The sequence below is a fragment of the Rhinoderma darwinii genome, chromosome 1 (assembly GCF_050947455.1).
Source record: "Rhinoderma darwinii isolate aRhiDar2 chromosome 1, aRhiDar2.hap1, whole genome shotgun sequence".
In the NCBI taxonomy this organism is placed as follows: Eukaryota; Metazoa; Chordata; class Amphibia; order Anura; family Rhinodermatidae; genus Rhinoderma; species Rhinoderma darwinii.
In genome coordinates, this window is record NC_134687.1 from 317,741,135 (window position 1) to 317,760,388 (window position 19,254).

The 19,254-nt window shown below is 37.8% G+C and overlaps 1 protein-coding gene across 3 annotated transcripts in view; it reads right to left on the minus strand.

The window, feature by feature from the left end:
• The window catches only part of PAX5 (paired box 5), a 247,605-nt gene that overhangs the window by 93,176 nt on the left and 135,175 nt on the right, over positions 1 to 19,254 (minus strand). Inside the window, exons 7-8 of one of the 3 annotated variants that reach the window (XM_075825552.1) lie at positions 16,103 to 16,210; positions 1,880 to 2,009 (exon numbers count right to left, since the gene is read on the minus strand). In XM_075825552.1, the coding sequence (XP_075681667.1) occupies positions 1,880 to 2,009; positions 16,103 to 16,210 (238 nt within the window). Of the gene's footprint in view, positions 1 to 1,879; positions 2,010 to 16,102; positions 16,214 to 19,254 lie in introns of all 3 variants that reach the window. The other 2 variants (XM_075825550.1, XM_075825553.1) reach the window with 2 other exon arrangements.

The following is a 19,254-nucleotide window of genomic DNA, read 5'->3' on the forward strand; positions in this document are numbered from 1 at the left end:
CAATGGGAGAATGGATGGAGCCATGTACCGTCAAATCCTGAGTGACAACCTCCTTCCCTCCACCAGGACATTAAAAATGGCTCGTGGCTGGGTCTTCCAGCACGACAATGACCCGAAACATACAGCCAAGGCAACAAAGGAGTGGCTCAAAAAGAAGCACATTAAGGTCATGGAGTGGCCTAGCCAGTCTCCAGACCTTAAACCATCGAAAACTTATGGAGGGAGCTGAAGATCCGAGTTGCCAAGCGACAGTCTCGAAATCTTAATGATTTACAGATGATCTGCAAAGAGGAGTGGGCCAAAATTCCATCTAACATGTGTGCAAACTTCATCATCAACTACAAAAAACGTCTGACTGCTGTGCTTGCCAACAAGGGTTTTGCCAACAAGTATTAAGTCTTGTTTGCCAAAGGGATCAAATACTTATTTCTCTGTGCACAATGCAAATAAATATATATAATTTTGACAATGTGATTTTCTGTTTTTTTTTTAAATATAATCTATCTCTCACTGGTAAAATTAACCTAGCCTAAAAATTCTAGAATGTTCATGTCTTTGACAGTGGGCAAACTTACAAAATCAGCAAGGGATCAAATACTTATTTCCTTCATTGTATATATGTATATATATATATATATATATATATATATATATATATAGAGAGAGAGAGAGAGAGAGAGAGAGAGAGAGAGAGATCCGAAAAAATAGGCAGCACACCATGGAAATCAGTGAAAAAGAGGGTACTTTGTTAACCCCAAGTGCAACGTTTCAGCTCTATCCACTAGAGCCTTTCTCAAGCAAATGACAAGTGAAACAACAGTGGTATAAATCAAGGTACCAATCAACAAATCAATAACAGCAATCAAATACAAATATGGGTACAATGCAAAGAAGTGTAAGTACAATGTGGAACATATCTTCAATGGTGATATATCAGTACAAGTGCATACAAAGTACAATAATGCAAAAGTGTTAAAGAATACACTTACAGGTTAAATCATCCAGTCAGTGTAAATTATAAATCAGTAATCATACATACATACATATGTGTATACAATTGTGAAATCAAAACAGTGTTAAGTTTAAAACGGATATCACCTGGGGATGTCAGATCATGCAGCCGCAATGGCGGCGTCCACGAGGCGCAACTGTGGTACCTTGATTTATACCACTGTTGTTTCACTTGTCATTTGCTTGAGAAAGGCTCTAGTGGATAGAGCTGAAACGTCGCACTTGGGGTTAATAAAGTACCCTCTTTTTCACTGATTTCTATGGTGTGCTGCCTATTTTTTTTGATCTCTGTTGATACTGAGAGCTTGGTCTGCTCCCTGGGGCCTGCACCCACATCCTTCAACCGGTGCTGCTGGATCTTTTTGTATATATATAATAAATATATATATATATATAAATAATATTTATTTATTTATTTTACCCTGTTCTAAGATCACCATAAATATTGTGTAAATATTGTGGATTTCTCATGCAGCTGGTTATGTTTTTGGTCATACCAAATATGTGTATGTATTGCACTGTATTCATCTCTTTGCTTGTCTTCTAACCAGATTAAGGACACCCCATTCCCTGCCATATAAATGAATGGAGGTGACAGTCTTTTTCTGCATTAACTCAAATCAAGCAGTGAGAATTTTACATTTGAATAAGGGATCACATCTCAACACATCTCCCATTTTATTTTAACATAGACTATAAAGACTTGCCAGTATGAATAAAGTATATGCCATTGAGAATCTCTAACCATATTCTAGCAATATAAACTATATAATTCAAGTACAGGAGCAGTTGACTGACTACATGTCATAAACATGCAATTAAGTGTCAAATAAAAAGTTGATTTGAATAAACTGGACTTATGAATTACCTGTTACAATAGGGTATGATTGGGGTCCAGGAACAGTTCCTCCTAAATCCCCTGAAGACGGACTTGTTAGACTGGATTTCATTTCATCCAACCCACCAGTTAGAGATGTCATGGTAGAATAATCTGTTGTCTAAAACACAAGAAGAAAAAAGAACAACTAAATTTATACTAAGACACTGAAATAAAATGTCTGAAATGTCAAACATTCCGTAAATCTAGAAGTGAGGCCTGGTACTGAAAATGGTTTTATTTTGGCATAAATTGGTGAATTTCATTTACTTTACACTTAACGACGGTTACTTTATAGTATATTGACGTTTGAACCATTAGATTTAAAGAACATGACAAGCTATGTAGCTCTTACACTTTTAGGATATCTCACTTTATATCCCATGGTACCATGTTGAAACCGAGGCTCTAACGTCATCTCTTTTTTTAAATAATGTGCAAAGTAATGACGTTCTGCAGCCAATATCACCTTATATTTCCTTTATCAACAGTTTAAAGCATACATGGAATGGAAAGCTAAAAAATGATTGGTTTCTCCAGTCCATTTACTTTTAGAAAGAACAATATGAGCTGCCAAACTGCTTTCCACTTCTCTGCTGTGGACGTTTACACGTCCGTTAAAAATAAGACATGTCCTATTGTACTGCGTGTCACGCATCCCTTATAGACTCTAGTCTGTGGGGGATCCATGACAACGCTTCCCGCACGGGTCCTACCTCGGACGTGGAAAACGGCAGTTTTTCACGTCCGAGGTGGGCTACGTTCATGTGAAGCCTTAGGCTTGCTGACTTTTTGCAACTGTGACCTGAGGAACTTTGAAATGTTGGTTTCCTAATACAAAAAAAGCTAATTTAACTTACTAGCCAAACACAGATGCCCGCAGAGGCCATCATTGACGATGATGATGATTATAAGGACATTTTGTACTATATTTGAAATTGCTCTATATCATTATGCAGCACTGTGATTTCACTGCTATAATGTTTTATTCTCTATTTCTAATTTTGTTAAGCACCATTTTCAAATACCTTTGGAATATCATAATGTTATCAAACATATATAAGGGTCACCAATGCACTTATCTTACTGGTACTAAAAAGGGGTGAGTCCTGGTAATCCCTAAGGACCGATTACAAAACAAGGTTGCAAAAATATACTTTTGTAACAGAGAAAAGCGAGCTCATTTATATGTGAAAGACAAAGGCCACATGGCATATTTGCATACAAATACTAGAGAATGGAGTCATGTGTATGGAAGGTGTGAATTACTAATTAGCACTGTAAAGTAGAAACCTAAATTCCCACAGGGAGGTATAACAAACTGTATAGCAACTAAAATACTGACTGCCAATCTCAAATTAATTTAATTCAATTAAACATTTTTAATAATATAAGAATCTAATACACATGAGTGCCTTCTTATGCCTTAGGGTTCCCAAGCCAGTTCTACTATTAAACACCACACCGGTTCAAATGGTAATATTCAAATGAAAAAGCAAATGGTCAGGAGCATTACATGCTAATACCTATCTCATACCTACCTGTCAATATATACGCCAGCGTGTTTACATATACATATGACTAGAACTATATGACATGGAATGGTGTGTAATATATTAACAATATTAACAAATACATGCATTTTGATTCAACAAAAAGATATAAAAGGGGATATCCGGTTTCAGCAAATTAATATTATTTTTTTGTATGATTAAAAGTTATACAATTTTCCAATATACTTTTTCTATTAAATCCTCACGGTTTTCAAGATCTCTGCTTGTTGTTATTCAGTCAGAACATTCATTGTTTACTTCCAATGGATAAAATTCTGTCCATGGTCACGTGATGGACACACAGGGGCTGGGATTGTTAGAAGACACAGCTCTGATACACATACTGTAACTGTAACAAGCCGTGCTCCTGTGTGTCCATCACATGACCATGAACAGAATTTTATCCCCTGGAGGTAAACAATGAATGTTCCTGCTGAATAAGAACAAGCAGAGATCTTGAAAACCATGATAAATTAATACAGAAAGTATATTGGAAAATTGTATAACTTTTAATTATACAAAAAAAATTAAATTTATTTTCTGAAACCGAAAAAAAACAAACATAAAACTACCCGATTTGCAATCTTGTCGCTTAATACTTAGTGCACTCTTGACATTTCCAATTTGTTGTTAGTGTTAACATTATATACAGATACCTTACTGTGTACTCAACAAGTAGTTCCGATATCCCTTTATGGGAATCAAGCAAGTGTATCATGGAAGTATTAAAAAAAACAATGCTCCAAGAATGACACTGCTCATGGACTGAAAAACAGTGACAGGTCGAGTGAGCCCAGGCGCGTTAGTATACTTACCCTCCTCCATTCCCAGTGCTGCTGCACTTGGCCCTGTTGTAATCCAGATGTACAGATGCACAAACAATGTCCTGACGCTGGATGGCGTTAGGACCCAGTACGACGGCACCCGGGCTGAAGAGGAGCCAGGAAAGTAAGTATGTGCAGAGGTGGTTTGAAGTCTCATTTTTTTATTTTTCCTCTCTGGTCTGGAATCTGACTATTTAAAGCAGATCTAACTTTTCAGGTGACTTTTCAGAAAAAGCTGTCATATATGTGTGTACATGAGGAATAACACTATTTTGGCCAGCTTTTTCTGAGCTACTGGGTGGAGCCGAATTGCTATCATGTCTCCCACACATAACACACACAGAGATGAGAACATCTTGGTCCACTATCTTTCTATAGCACACACTTAGAACCAGAAGCAGCATGGAATCAGTAATGAGCAATGTATCTGAGAATCCAGCACTAGGCTGACCTATAACTTTTACCAGCAACCAGTGTCTCCTCTCTTTAACTGCTTCTGCTCCTTCCTCCTGCTCCTCATCCCCTCTGCATAGACTTCTATTTGTAGTGTGTCTGTATCTATTTCCCTGCTTCCTCTTCCTGCTGCCCCTCTCCTCTCTATAGACTTCTATGGGCAGCAGTGTCTATGTCCGTGTCTATGCTCTAGCTCTCTCCTCCTGCTCCCTCTCCCCTCTTTATAGACTTCTGTGGGCAGCCTGTCTGTGTCTTTGTCTGCTCCTGCTTCCTCCTCTTGCTTCCTCTCCCCTCTCTATAGACTTCTGTCTCCTCTCTGCTCCTGCTCTCTCTCTCCATAGACTTCTATGGGCGGCAACATCTGTGTCTTTGTCTCTGCTCCTGCACCCTCCTCCTCCTCCTCACCCTCCCCTCGCCAAAGACTTTTATGGACAGCGTGTCTCCGTGTCTCTCGTCTCCTGCTCTCTCCTCCTGCTCCCCTCCCTTCTCCATAAACTTCTATGGACAAGCTGTGAAGGGACACACACTCACTTCCTATAGTCCGTCTCCTATGTTATGTAACAAGAAATCAATTTTTCTTGACAGGGAGAGAGCAGACTACAGGAAGGGAGACACCTAGTAGCAGTAACTTCCCATAGAATTTGCTTGGATAAAATTACTACATTTTAACAGTAAGCATATTGCAAAGTTGATATATATATATATATATATATATACAAAAAAGAGAACGTGAAGCAGCACTCAAATAAAGTGAATTTATTTATCCAACATGGAACCACAACGTTTCACCTCCTCTATGAAGGCATTTTCACTTGAAAATGCCTTCATAGAGGAGGTGAAACATTGTGGATCCATGTTGGATGAATAAATTCACTTTATTTGAGTGCTGCTTCACGTTTTCTTTTTTGGATATCTAACACATAAGGAGAGGTCACTCCTTTATTTTTGAAGCTTTGCACCAGCCTAGTCAGGCATTTGTTCACAGTGCTGCTCCAATCCTCTGCTTTTTTTAATATATATGTATATATATATCAGATATACTATTAGATTAGCATACATTTTTTAAAAGTTAGTGTCCATTTAAGTGGTCTGCTCTGGGGGTCTGAATAATTGAGCGTATCTGGTCTGGCATATGATAAATTTAAAGGGTCTGGTGTGGGATCTGAATTAATTTAAGAGGTGTAGTCTGGGGACTGATTGATTTAGCGATCTGGTCTGAGGTCTGATTAATTTAGGGGATCTGGTCTGAGGTATGAATTTCTTTATGGGTCTGGTCTGGGGTCTGATTAATTTAGGGGTCTGGTCTGGAATATGAATTAATTTTAGGGGTCTGGTCTAGGGTCTGAATAAATGGAGGAGTCTGAATTAATTTAGGGTTCTGGTCCGGGGTCATGATAAATTTGTGTCTGAGGTCTGAATTTCTTTAGGGGTCTGGTCTGGAGTCTAAATTGAATTCGGGGTCTGATTTAAGCAGACAACTCTGCAGTCTTCAGGGCAAGACACCATAGCGGTCAAGGTCGGATGGAGAAGAAAATGGAAATGAATGGCTACAATCATAAAAGACATCACCTGTGAGTCACAAGATTTCAGAATTTTGTATTCTGCCTATAATTGTGTCTGATAACTTTCGGATCCTCTTGTATAGTCTGCAGCTTAATAATACTCTGCAGGCTGCCTGTGTTATCTTACCACTATATGCTCACTGTAGGGTGGTATTATTGGTTATATTGGGCTTGGTTTAGTGGTAGCATGCACCTGTCGGCCTGTCCCTGATTGTAAGAACAAGTGTACACCTGACTGTGTGATTAGGTGTTTCTGTGTTCTACTTTCATTTGTTTTTGTGTTGATGATATGGCTTACATGTTAAGAATATATTATGTAAAATTTGGTTCGGACGGGCATTGCGTACAGAGACTTTCACATGTGAATACAGACTTCTGTGATGCTTAGGGGGCTAGCACTGTTTTGATTTCCATCAGAAAATTTACCTAGAAACTGCTTTATGGGGTACCTATGCAATATAAGGCAGGTGGTATAATTATCATTGCTGAACAGTGTGTGTGTGTGTGTGTGTGTGTGTGTGTGTGTGTGTGCGTGTGCGTGTCTGTGTGTCTGTGTGTGTGTGTGTGTGTGTGTGTGTGTGTGTGTGTGTGTGTGTGTATGCAGCAAGCTATAGAAATAAAATAGAATTAGAATTATACAATAGATATCTTCATTTTAAAATATTAATTTCACTGCTGGAACCCAAAGCTGAAAGCATACCACAGCTGGTATTCAGATACGTGCCATCATCCTGTGCTATAGTGGGCAAAACCATCAGCAGTCACTCAACATAAAAAAAACTAATTGAGACCAATCATTTGCTGATTGATTTCTAATACATATCCTGCACATGCCCAGAATTTTGGACAGAACTAAGTATAGTGGGATCTATAATCACATCAGCAGGGCTAAACTACACACTGGTCACCTACGCAATTCAACCTGATTACTTCCTTGTTGTTTAGTTAAAATTGTATGATATATATATACAGCACTCCAAAAGATTCAGTGGAAGAGGGGGACTTTATTCACCCTGCAATGTTTCAGCTCACTCAATGGAGCCTTTCTCAAGCTGTGAGCTGAAAGTATTAGCTAAATCAAAAGAGTAAGGCCTCATGCACACGACCGTGGTGTTTTTCTGGTCCGCAAATTCCAGGTCCGTTTTCCGTGGAATGTCATCCGCAGTTCATCCGTATGTAATCCGCAGTTCATCCGTATGTAATCCGCAAAAATGCGGATGAAAAAAAAAAAAAAAAGGACTTTTAAACAGGATGCCAAAAGCTTGGTCAAACCCCCTTTAGAAGGTCACATGATCCGCAAATCCGCAAACTGCGGATGACACACGGCGGTGTATCCGCAATTTCCACGGGCCCATTGACTTCTATTGGCATGTCCGCACCGCATTTGCGGCCCATAATAAGACATGTCCGGAGTTTCTGCGGCACGGATGTGCGGACATGCGGAGAGCCGTGAAAACACGGATAGTGGGTATAGCCACATAGAAATGAATGGGTCCGCAATTAACCCGTGGATTTGCGGTTGAATTGCGGACGCAAAAACACGGTCGTGTGCATGAGGCCTAACAGTGGAGGGTAACTAGAAATTTGTGGGCATGGGTTTGAATCGCACTAATGAGTAGTTTGGTGTAGTTTTATGCACTCTCTTTAGTCATAGTCGGGATTGGATCAGAAGGGAAGAAGTATAAAAGAAAGACATATTGTTCTTGCAGTTTGTGGCTAAAGAAAGCCCATTTAAAACTGCACCACAACTGCCATTGTGAATGACAACCCCTTTTTATATTAGAGCTAACCTCAGATCAGCTGATTGCTGCTGATCTGGCTTCAGAAACCCTTGGCGATAATTGGGGAAGCTCAAGCTGGCCATACGTTAAAGAGGCTCTGTCACCACATTATAAGTGCCCTATCTCCTACATAAAGAGATCGGCATTATAATGTAGGTGACAGTAATGCTTTTTATTTAGAAAACCGATCTATTTTTACCACTTTATTAGCGATTTTAGATTTATGCTAATGAGTTGCTTAATGCCCAAGTGGGCGTATTTTTACTGTAGACCAAGTGGGCGTTGTACAGGGGAGTGTATGACGCTGACCAATCAGAGTCATGCACTCCTCTCCATTCATTTACTTAGCGCATAGGGATCCTGCTAGAGCCTTATGTGCTGTCTTACACTAACACATTAACAATACTGAAGTGTTTAGACAGTGAATAGACATTCCACGGGATGTCTATTCACAATCTCTGCACTTCGTTACTCTGTCTGTGGTAGTTACAGCATGTCACGACTGGTTCGTGGACCCACTGGGCCGTACCGTCTTGGCGGTATGGCAGCTGGCCAACAGGATGCAGGTAAATGTCTATAGTTCGTATAGGGTACCTGTGGCAGCTCAGATAGTAGCGAGGCAGGCTACGCAGGAACTTGGCAGCAGGTGGGCGTCAGGTGTGGAGAGGCAGGTCAGGCGTAGAATACAGTACAGCACGGCTACAGCAAGCACGACACTAAATTCAGGATACAGGAACAGGAAACAGGAAAACACTGGGAGCAGGAAACACTAGGGGGCTATTTGCAAGACAGACTAGGGATACAACAACAAGGCTCAGGCGTGGGAGGAAGGGGCTGGGACCTTCTTATAGCCCAGGGTGCTCTGGAGCAATTAGCTCAAATCACCAACATGCTTCTTAAGTCTGGACTGAGCTCGTGAGCGCACCCTGTAACGAAGTGCAGAGATTGTGAATAGACATCCCGTGGAATGTCTATTCACTGTCTAAACACTTCAGTATTGTTAACATGTTAGTATAAGACAGCACATAAGGATCTAGCAGGATCCCTATGCGCTGAGTAAATGAATGGAGAGGAGTGCATGACGCTGATTGGTCAGCGTCATACATTCCTCTGTACAATGCCCACTTGGTCTAAAGTAAAAACACGCCCACTTGGGCTTTAAGCAACTCATTAGCATAAATCTAACATCGCTAATAAAGTGGTGAAAACAGATAGTTTTTTTTAAATAAAAAGCACTGCTGTCACCTACAGTACTTTATAGCGCCGATCTCCTTATGTAGGAGATAGGGCACTTATAATGTGGTGACAGAGCCTCTTTAACGTATGGCCAGCTTAATGTGGTGACAGAGCCTCTTTAAGCCTGCAGTGTGCTGTTGCCAGGAAAATGTAGTGTTACACGCCTGCTATTTAAATAAACACCCAGCCCTCCAGATGGATAGCCACTGTTTACAGTGTTTCTCAGCCCTGGCTAATAGATGGGTAACTGATCAGGTTACAGCTGTCAATAGAAGTCTATAGAGAGGGAAGGGGAGGAGGAAGCAGAGGCAGATGACTAGCTAACAGTCTTCTATTCATAGCAAACAGACAAGATCCATTAAAAAGCATTGTAGATGAGAATCCGGAACTGGGATGAGGTAGTAAAACACTCACTAAAAGCTGCAGCATGGACATCATACAGCAATAATGAGCAGTGTAGCTGAGAATCCACCACTGGGTTGAGATAAAACACTTACCAGCAGCTGCAGCAGCTGTGTCTTTCTCTCACTCTGAAGCTCTCTCCTCCTGTTCCCCCTCCCCTCTCCATAGACTTGTATTGGCAACTGCAACCTGCTATTTCAGTGGAGCTTATAAACCATATCCTCTCTGCCTCTCTGCTCTACAGATTCTGAGTGAATTGTGAGCTAGTAATTAGTTAAGAAAACAGGGAGAGAGGAGGAAAGGAGCCTGATAAGAAGAGAAAGAGGCATTTTTCTCTAATAAGCTATATTACAAAATTATCGCATCACAAATACGTTTGTACTATTGATTCATGCAAAGCTATTTATAACCATAAATAAGATAAATAATATGTGATGCCCAGTTGACCTCTAGGATGTCCTTTGGCCTCATTTACACATTTTACCTCTGTATATGTATTAATCTTTAATGATATAGCAGTACCATATTTTGCAGTACTGTACAAAAAATGCACTCACATTTCCCATCTTTTCATAAAATGGGATTCCCTGCCGAATGTAGCACACTATTTTTACTTTATATAAGCTAGTGAAGGATATCTGCTGTCCATAAATAATGACTATTCAAATCAATAGGAGCGTTTCATTCCCCTATCATACAAATACAAGCTGCTGATTTTTACTATTTTTCCTATACATAAATGCCATGGCATCATTTTCTCCACAACAGAGCCACCATACTCACAAAGGAATATTTTGTTACAGATCTGCTAGTCAAAGTAACCTCAGATTACTATCAAAATCGAACTAGTATAATCAGACTCCATCACTTTAAATGGGATTGAAAGTAAAACCCATTGAAATTGCCTTGAAATATACTCAGTGTGCCTTACCTGCTATATTTTTTTATTCTTCGAATATTATACATATAAATAGCTGTATTTCCATCCTCCTTTTGTTTCTCATTTGTGTTTAATATCTGCATGTAAATGTCTGAAAATAGCATCTGTAATTGAGGATTATGAAGTATAGCCAGCTCCTGACAGGCTGCTAAGGAAGATGGATTATCCTCATTTTTCTGTAAATTTTGTCAATTTTGGAATTCATAAGCTATCAACACTGATCAAAATGTTACTGCACAGCTGTGTCAAATAAGAGAGAGGGAAGCAAGAAAGAGAGGGAAGCGAAAGTGGTGACGTTCGCTCCCTTGTTCACGGAGAATATTGGTTCTCCTTTCTACTTAACTACCAGCCCTCCCACCCACCTTTTCCTTGCCTGTTTAATGCATTACAAACTGGATGGGAATCATTCCTAGCTACTTGTTATTTACCTAAAAAAGAAAATAAATAAAATATATAAATAAATTGAAAAGAACGCAAATGCTCTTCTGTGTCTATTCAAATCACAAAGTGTAATTTATTGCATTTTCTCCCCTCTTTATTTATTCCTAAGTAGTAAACACAATTTCTATTCAGGGGGTTTATTATGTTCAACTCCTACCAGACAATCACAGCACACTAGAGGCAATTGTTTAGACTCTTCCTCTCAATTTTCCCATTACTGGGAGTAAGTACTGTAGGGACTCTTTAATAGCCCGACTGCAGCCCATATCAATAACAGATGAGGTTTAATCGTCCAACACAAAAATTATTTAGGCTCAGAAAGGACATTCAATGTCATTTGCATAATGGCATTGCTATCCCGTGCACCTAACCCGTCGTGCATAAACAAGGCCCAGGGACCATAAATAATAATAAATCATGACGTCCCTGCGTCTCTGGCTGTAATAGGAGCCACTCTTCGTTGAAATTATTTCACTAGAAAATGGGCACTGTAATTTTTAAGACATGTGGCATGCCACAAGGCAGTAAATCTCTAGCAAGCACACACATATACAATGAAAAGACTGCCCCGTGAGCACAAAGCTGTGTGAATGAGAGATGGAAAATATTTGCATTTGCAGTTTAAATTGGCTTCTGTTATGCAGGGGAATGAAAATAAAAAATAGAAGAGGAATTGAAGAAAGTGGTGTGCATTTGATTGTGTTATGATGTGACATTTGCTTAACTAAAGTATTTGTGGCAGGTCTTTTAATTTACAAATGCAATAAACAAAATGGAAAATTACATATGCAAAAATTCAGAGGAGCGGTTCACTGCATTATTATTATTATTAAGCAGGATTAAAACCGTAAAAATGGTTTCTCAAAGTATTTAGGAATATGAGTCTTTACTGGCCCATGGCTAACACATTTCAATAACATTAAAAATGGCTTTATGTTCACATGTATAAAGGTATTTGTATTATTATTCAATCTTTTTGGCTTTTCAATACAAAATAACTTCCTATGAAACCAAATCAGTGTATGGGGGTTTGCTGACGAATGATTGATTTGATTCATTATTTTTATTGTACTTAGAGAAGTTCTACAGTTTGGACAATACCTATTAGTTAGAATAGACCCCAAAAATAAGCTGATTGCAGCTGGGACTCCAGCAATCAGCTGTAATATGCAGATGAACCAGGAAGCAAGTGTTCAGTTTATCTGCAGTGCCACCACTGGGGAAATTAAGCATTACATGGTGAAAATTGAAATAAATAGGCTGTCCATGTAATACACAGACATGAGATGCTTTTTGTAGATGTTCTATACTCTGACTAACAGATTGGGGTCCCAAATGAGGTACTCCCATCTATTAACTCTTAATACCCTAATTTAAGCATATTTGAAACAAGTTTTTCTAAACCAGACTAGGTTTGGCATTGACACATAAAAGTAAAAGAGCTATTTAGAAAGCGTATTTTCCACCCCCACCCCCATCCTCCTGTTGCCTTGCTTATCCTTAACACTAGCAAATTTGTATCGTTGCAGAATATTGAAGTTTACTCCATTAAATACATAATTATTACAGGGTAAAGATATTGTATATTAAGGCATCTTACTAATTTCCTAATAACGATTAATTAATGAGCACACCTTGTGATGTATCAAAAAGGGTCTAGAAAATATTGCCACATTTCTTAATAAGCATATATGGTGGATCTCCTCATTTCCATGAGTCTTGTCAATAATTCAGTAGTGCTTACAGAGGCAGGCTGAGCGTTTCCGAACCCCATGATTGGCACGCAAAGTCATTGGCACTCTTAAGTTCACTTTTTATAAGTCTTACCTACTGTGTTACCATATTAACTCTTAACGATATCATCAGAGTTTTAGATTTTGTTCATTTATTCCTAAGCAGTGTTCTGCACTTCACTGAACATAACTGACAGGGAAACATTACTCTCCAGCTTTCTGTTACAAGTACTACTGAAAATGATAACTTGCAACCTGTGTCAAAAGATCCTCAATTGTGTCAGATAGACTGTGGTGGCATGGTGACAGTACAAGTATCCTAATAATACTAGTACTTATTATTTTACGTATCAGTTATTCTATAACGTAACCTGTAAATAAGTAAACTAACCAACTTCAATTTGGCATTTTAAGCTTAAAAAAACTACTGTAAAGATATTTTAGCAAATTTTTGGAAACAGGTTTTGAATGTACGTCATCAGCAGAGCATGAACTATTTAAGGTTTCTCATGACCAAAAAATAAAATTAATATGCCATCAAATTCAAGGTTATTTGCATAAAATCCACTCCCATAACTGGAAAAGGAAATGGTCAGGGTTAATGATAAATGATAATGTTGCAATTTAATATAATTATTTTATACTTTGGCCTTAGGTAAGCAGTTTGCTAGAATTCTAATTTATTGCTGCCAGAACTTTACAAATTTCAGACCACTGGAAGTTTCCTCATGTATAGTGCACAAAGATGATAAAAAGCCTGTTAGCTTGGCCATGGTTATCATACAACTGACAGACTCCTACAGCATATGGCTTAATATTCCCTTTATGGTATATACGCTCTCATTATATACATTTTTAAATATATGCAATTAATACCATTCAGAGACAAACCATGATGGCATAATGTATAATATGCAGTAGTTAGATATTTTATTTAAATGTCCTGTAGGGAGGAGTGAACATTACATTCCCTTTAAAGACATTTGAGTACATATGTGCAAGGCTATTTTCACACTAGCGCTTGTCTGTCATTAAAGGAATTGTCTGAGATTAGAGAAAATATTCTGCTTTTTTTCCGGAAACTATACCCCTTGTGGTCATTAACCCCTTCTGGTATTGAGTGGCGCTGTTTCTGGAAAAGGGACAGGCTCTTTTTTTTAATATATCAAACAAACACTTTAAAGTTAACAGGATCTGGTTGGATCCATTAGGCATCTGTTTCAATTCATAGCCTTGAAAACATATTTAGGTTATCATATTTTAGTCATTAAAGGGGTTGTCCACTTTTTATTTTTGCTATTAATTTATTTATAGAATAGTAAATCTGCTCCTATACCTTTATTATATCAGTGAAGTTGTCTCTGTCTAAAAATAAAAAAATGGTATAGCCCACAGACATGTCCATAAAAAAGCACCCATAGGATAACTGAATGGACAGTCATGTGACCAACATCATGTGACCACTGGCATTCAGATAACACTGTCCAGGTATCTAACAGGTAAATAGTGGATTATTGAGGAGCAGAATTTATAAAGTATTTCTACCTCCAGCAGCATCTCATCATCATGTCTGTCAGTGTCTGTGAGGAGCAGCTCTTACATTCTTCTCCCTGTCTCCGCTGTGTGTGTTGTTGTGTGTTTTCTACATCACCTAGAGACAGGCAGTTATTTTATAAATTATCTAGAGACAGTAAATACAGGCACAGTGAGTCAATTGTTTATCATTTTCCCACCATTAGTCCTGTTCACATAGCCCAGGTTGCCCCAACACAGTGTGTGTGTGTGTGTGTGTGTGTGTGTGTGTGCGTGTGCGTGTGCGTGCGTGTGCGTGCGTGTGGTAGGTCACATGACTGATGCCATGTTTAGTACGGTCACATGACTGACGCCATGTTTAGTCCTATTCAGTTAGCCTGTGGATACATTACACCGGACTAATCTGTGGGCTATACCATTCTACTGTGACAGGGGCCTCATGCACTATAATAAAGGTATGTGAGCAGAATTTCTAATAGTTGTATATTAGGAAACTGTATGATTTCCTATTCTAAAAATAAGTAAAACAAAAACAAAAACTGGAAAACCACTTTAAATTATAAAAAAATACCATGTTGAGCATTCAGTGCTAAATGTGAGTTTGTAAACCAGGCTATTACATTACAGTCTAAAATTCAGCAGGATTCATTAGGGACAATGCTAACACTTTGAATTATGAAATCATAATTTAAATAATTGAAAGTTACTCATTGCCAGCAATTATAACTGACATAATGTGCCAGTATACAATGTAATATAATTACATTATTACATATATGGTTCATGAAATATAGTAAGACTCTTACTAAATAATGTTTACTATGTGTTCTACAATATTAACTTGACAAAGGTAATTAAATGTTTGCAACTATTTTAACTTGTTTTTGACCACACAAGGTATGGTATCACACCATAAATGATATTGAAATGTATGCTACTAACACATGATCAAATCTCAAACTTTCATTGTGCTACCTCCAATTAAATGTTTCAGTAATATCAGTTTGGTAGATTACATTTAATTGCCACTATAGTGCTAATACCTAGTACTGATTTAGCCGTTTGCTTAGCAGATCCTTCTATGAGAGAACTCCTCAGCACCATGGACAGCAACGTTTCCATTACTAACATAACATTTCTATAAACCAGATGTCCACAATACTTTTAGCTCGAGAGCCTAATTCAGATATTTATCAAATATATGAATTAAATAAATGTTACTTTATTAACAATTTACAACAAATAACAAAAAAGAACAAATGAAATACCAAACAAAACAAGGAGTAATGAGGCACTGAATGCTAGTGCAAACTGTAGTTTGACAGTCCTAGTGTCAAGTTCCTATTATATGATCAGGAGTCAAGTGACAGTGATTTATGTCCCTGGTGAAAAGTTGTATTAATGTTCCTTAGTGTCATTAATACACAATAGTATCTATAGCTACCAACAGCTAGGGATCCACGTGTAGAGGCGAGCAAGCCACATGTAGCTTCTGAGCCACTGGTTGGGGAACACTACTATAAACTAAGAGAAGGATACGAAGAGAAAATACATGTGACATAACCTCATTAAAAAAAAAACAGCTCTCTCAATTGTTGGACATCCTAAATATAAGGCAAGACAAACGAACAAAACAAATATTAATTTACATTTCCATGCAATGTAAAAATACCAAAAAACATCAGTAAAAATCCTCAGGTTAATTTCATTACAGTAAGTGCCCTCCCAGCTCGCTTGTAAGAGTATGTGGACTTACCGAGGTTCGGCTGTTGGGCTCATGATGAAGAGCAAGTCGAAAATCGCGCCACTGAGCTGTCGAGCCGCCAGAAAACTCAACCTGTTCCAATCGTGGTAGCCAACGGACCTGCTGAAACCACAAGGTAATGTTCAGAACCAGATCACCCCATTGTGATCGTGTTCTGATCGTGTTCTTATTTATTTTCCTATAGGAAAGCCTACACTAAAACATTACTGTTTGTGTTTTATTGCTACATATTTCAAACAAAGTTATCTTGTGGTATGCATACAGTTCAATACTAAGAAATATTCAAATACCAAACTAATTTTGCATAATATTGTATGATATTGGCAGTTTAAATAGAATTAACATATTCACAATACAATATATGATATATTATATTATAACACGTAGATTTTCCCAATAGTAGCACAGGGACATGTAAAATATTATTATTATGCTCTGCGTCCTTGGACTAATAACCTAATTTCAATTTACAGTCTCAAAAATACTTGAAATACTAAACAAATCTAGAGTGTTTTGTCAAATTGATTACATTTGCTAACAATAATCAAACCATCAACCAAGATTACAAATATAAGAAATAAAACAACACAATGGAATAAAACCAGCCATATAATGCATTATATGAAAACCAAATTAACATGAACATGTTTTTGACGTTTGACAACCATTGGACTATTGGGCCAATTACATGTCATACCTTATCAATGGTAAGAAAAATAATACATTGCAATAGTTTATACAATACCCTTGTACCATATACCGATTATTTTTCTGCTTCATGGCTTTCCTCATTTATTAAATTTACCTCAACAATTGTTCAAAGCACAGACAGGAGCACCTTTTGCGCTGTATTCCTTTCCATACTGTCAAAGCGGAAAGTCGGCAAAAAAAAAAAGCGGCTCCAACTCTGGAGGACTCAACATGGCCTAATTTCTTTGCAGCCACTGCAGGGGAAATGTGTGGCTGGTCACAAATTCCCTCCCAGTGAAAACAGATGATTAACAGGATTTCGGGGCCTCACAGTGTTCTGCTGACTGCTGGGGTGGTTTACTTAAAAAAAGGGATTGTCTTAAAGAGACAACCTAATTAAGTAGTTTCACAAACCTAGTTATGTTTATATAATGTTTCCATTCGTTTTATCTAAAATTCCTGTAACTCTAGTCCAATATGATAATTTCCGGTTGAACAAACATTTGGTCACTGATCCCCAATCATGTTTGCTACAGACATAGGACAATCAAGTGAAGGGGATGGGAGGCCAGTCCTTCATCCTCAGTGACTGATTAACGAGGAGAGCTCGGAAATTAGTCATAATCTTTGGATGCCTGGGTGACAGAGAATTTAGCCTTATGTGTGCTAATATGGCTGACAGGAAGTAAAAGTCTAGAGCACAAACAACTGAGCTTACAAGGGAAGGACTGCACACTTATACAACACATAATAATTCAAGAGCATTTGTCAGGTTTTCATTTTAGGCTTTAACATGCAGTAAAATCACGCAAGAGACCATGTTGGTTTATTTAGTTGCTCGATGTACGAAATGTAATCTATATTCTCAGATTCTTGTTACAACGGTTCGTAATGCCCCGGTGTAAAAGAAACCCTGATGAACTCACTAAAATGCAAAATACTGCTTGTTAGGAGTTCAAGGGAAATTACATAGCAATATGAGATGCAAAGATTAAAAGTGCAAGCAAGACCCTATACTTTAAGATCTCTTGCCATATAATATTACTCTAGTCCTGTAAGCGAATATCATATACCATGATATAATAAAAATAGACAGTTATCTCATTACACAGAATAATACTTCATTTCTATTGTATATTCTATATAGAATGATTTCCATGGTGTCATTTCATTTGTAAGTAGGTGATGGATGCAGGAATAGATTTTCCAATGTAGCTCAAATCTACATCCCTCTACAAAACAGACATAGAAGATAATAGTATCATTCACATTTTCAACGTGTATGTATTAGAACAAAACAAAGGGTTGGAAAATTATCATTTATATTCTTTATAACCATACAAAGCACTTTGTATAAAGTGTGTGTGTGCGCGCGTGTGTGTGTGTGTGTGTGTGTGTGTGTATATATGTGTGTATATGTGTGTGTGTGTGTGTATGTGTGTATATGTGTGTGTGTGTGTGTGTGTGTGTGTGTGTGTGTGTGTGTGTGTGTGTGTGTGTTTTATTCATTATTGTATGTATGTATGTATGTATGTATGTATGTATGTATGAGTACTGTAGAATTTGAAGACCATATGACAGTATCATATTTGGATAATTTAATAGCATGCAAAAAAAAAAATCGAATAACAAATCAATAGTTATCACTTAAAATGTATAATGCGAGTGACATAAAGTACGAAGGACTTTCACTAAAAAATAACAGGTCCTGTATTAAGTCTGCAGTTCATTAAGCAAGTCAGCAGGCCTGTTAGTTTTTCTATAGATTTATCTATCCTTCTTTTATTTATAGTTAAAAAAGCGGCAGGAGGCAAGTCAATATTCCTTCTCCGGTATTCTCAATGTCCTCACTCCTCTGTTTTCAGATACAAAATATGTAATTGTTTACAGCAGCTTCTAGGCTCTTTAATTTGCCTTAGAATGTATTGAATTACAAACCAAAGGGCCTAAACCACAATCTAATAATATTTCATCTACTGTGTCTATTGAAATGTGATGCTATTCTAAATAAAGCTTAACAAATCAAATAATCCCTTCAGCTAAACAATATACATACATTACCAGGGAATGTTTCTGTGTGAGGAGTGTTTTGCATACAGCAATATCAGCTTTCAGCAATTTGTTAGCATATCTATTGGACATACTTCAGTTGTGTGTCGTTTAAGACTAGATCGCTACAGAGCCCAGGAACTACTTTGCAGGTCACATTCAGCACCGATTCATTTGACCTACTGTCAATACTATTTGAAAGCCATTAAAGGGTCTACAGCACATTAACTGGTGAAACGGTCCATCTCATGACATGGAGAGAGATCTGGGATTACAAATGAGGTGTCAAAGCAAGTGTCTTCTTTTACAAGGCACATTTGGTGTGTTTCCACATTATGTAGAGATTTAAATATTGGTCTAAATGGAATTCAAAGCTTCCCCATATCAAGATCATATAACTACTA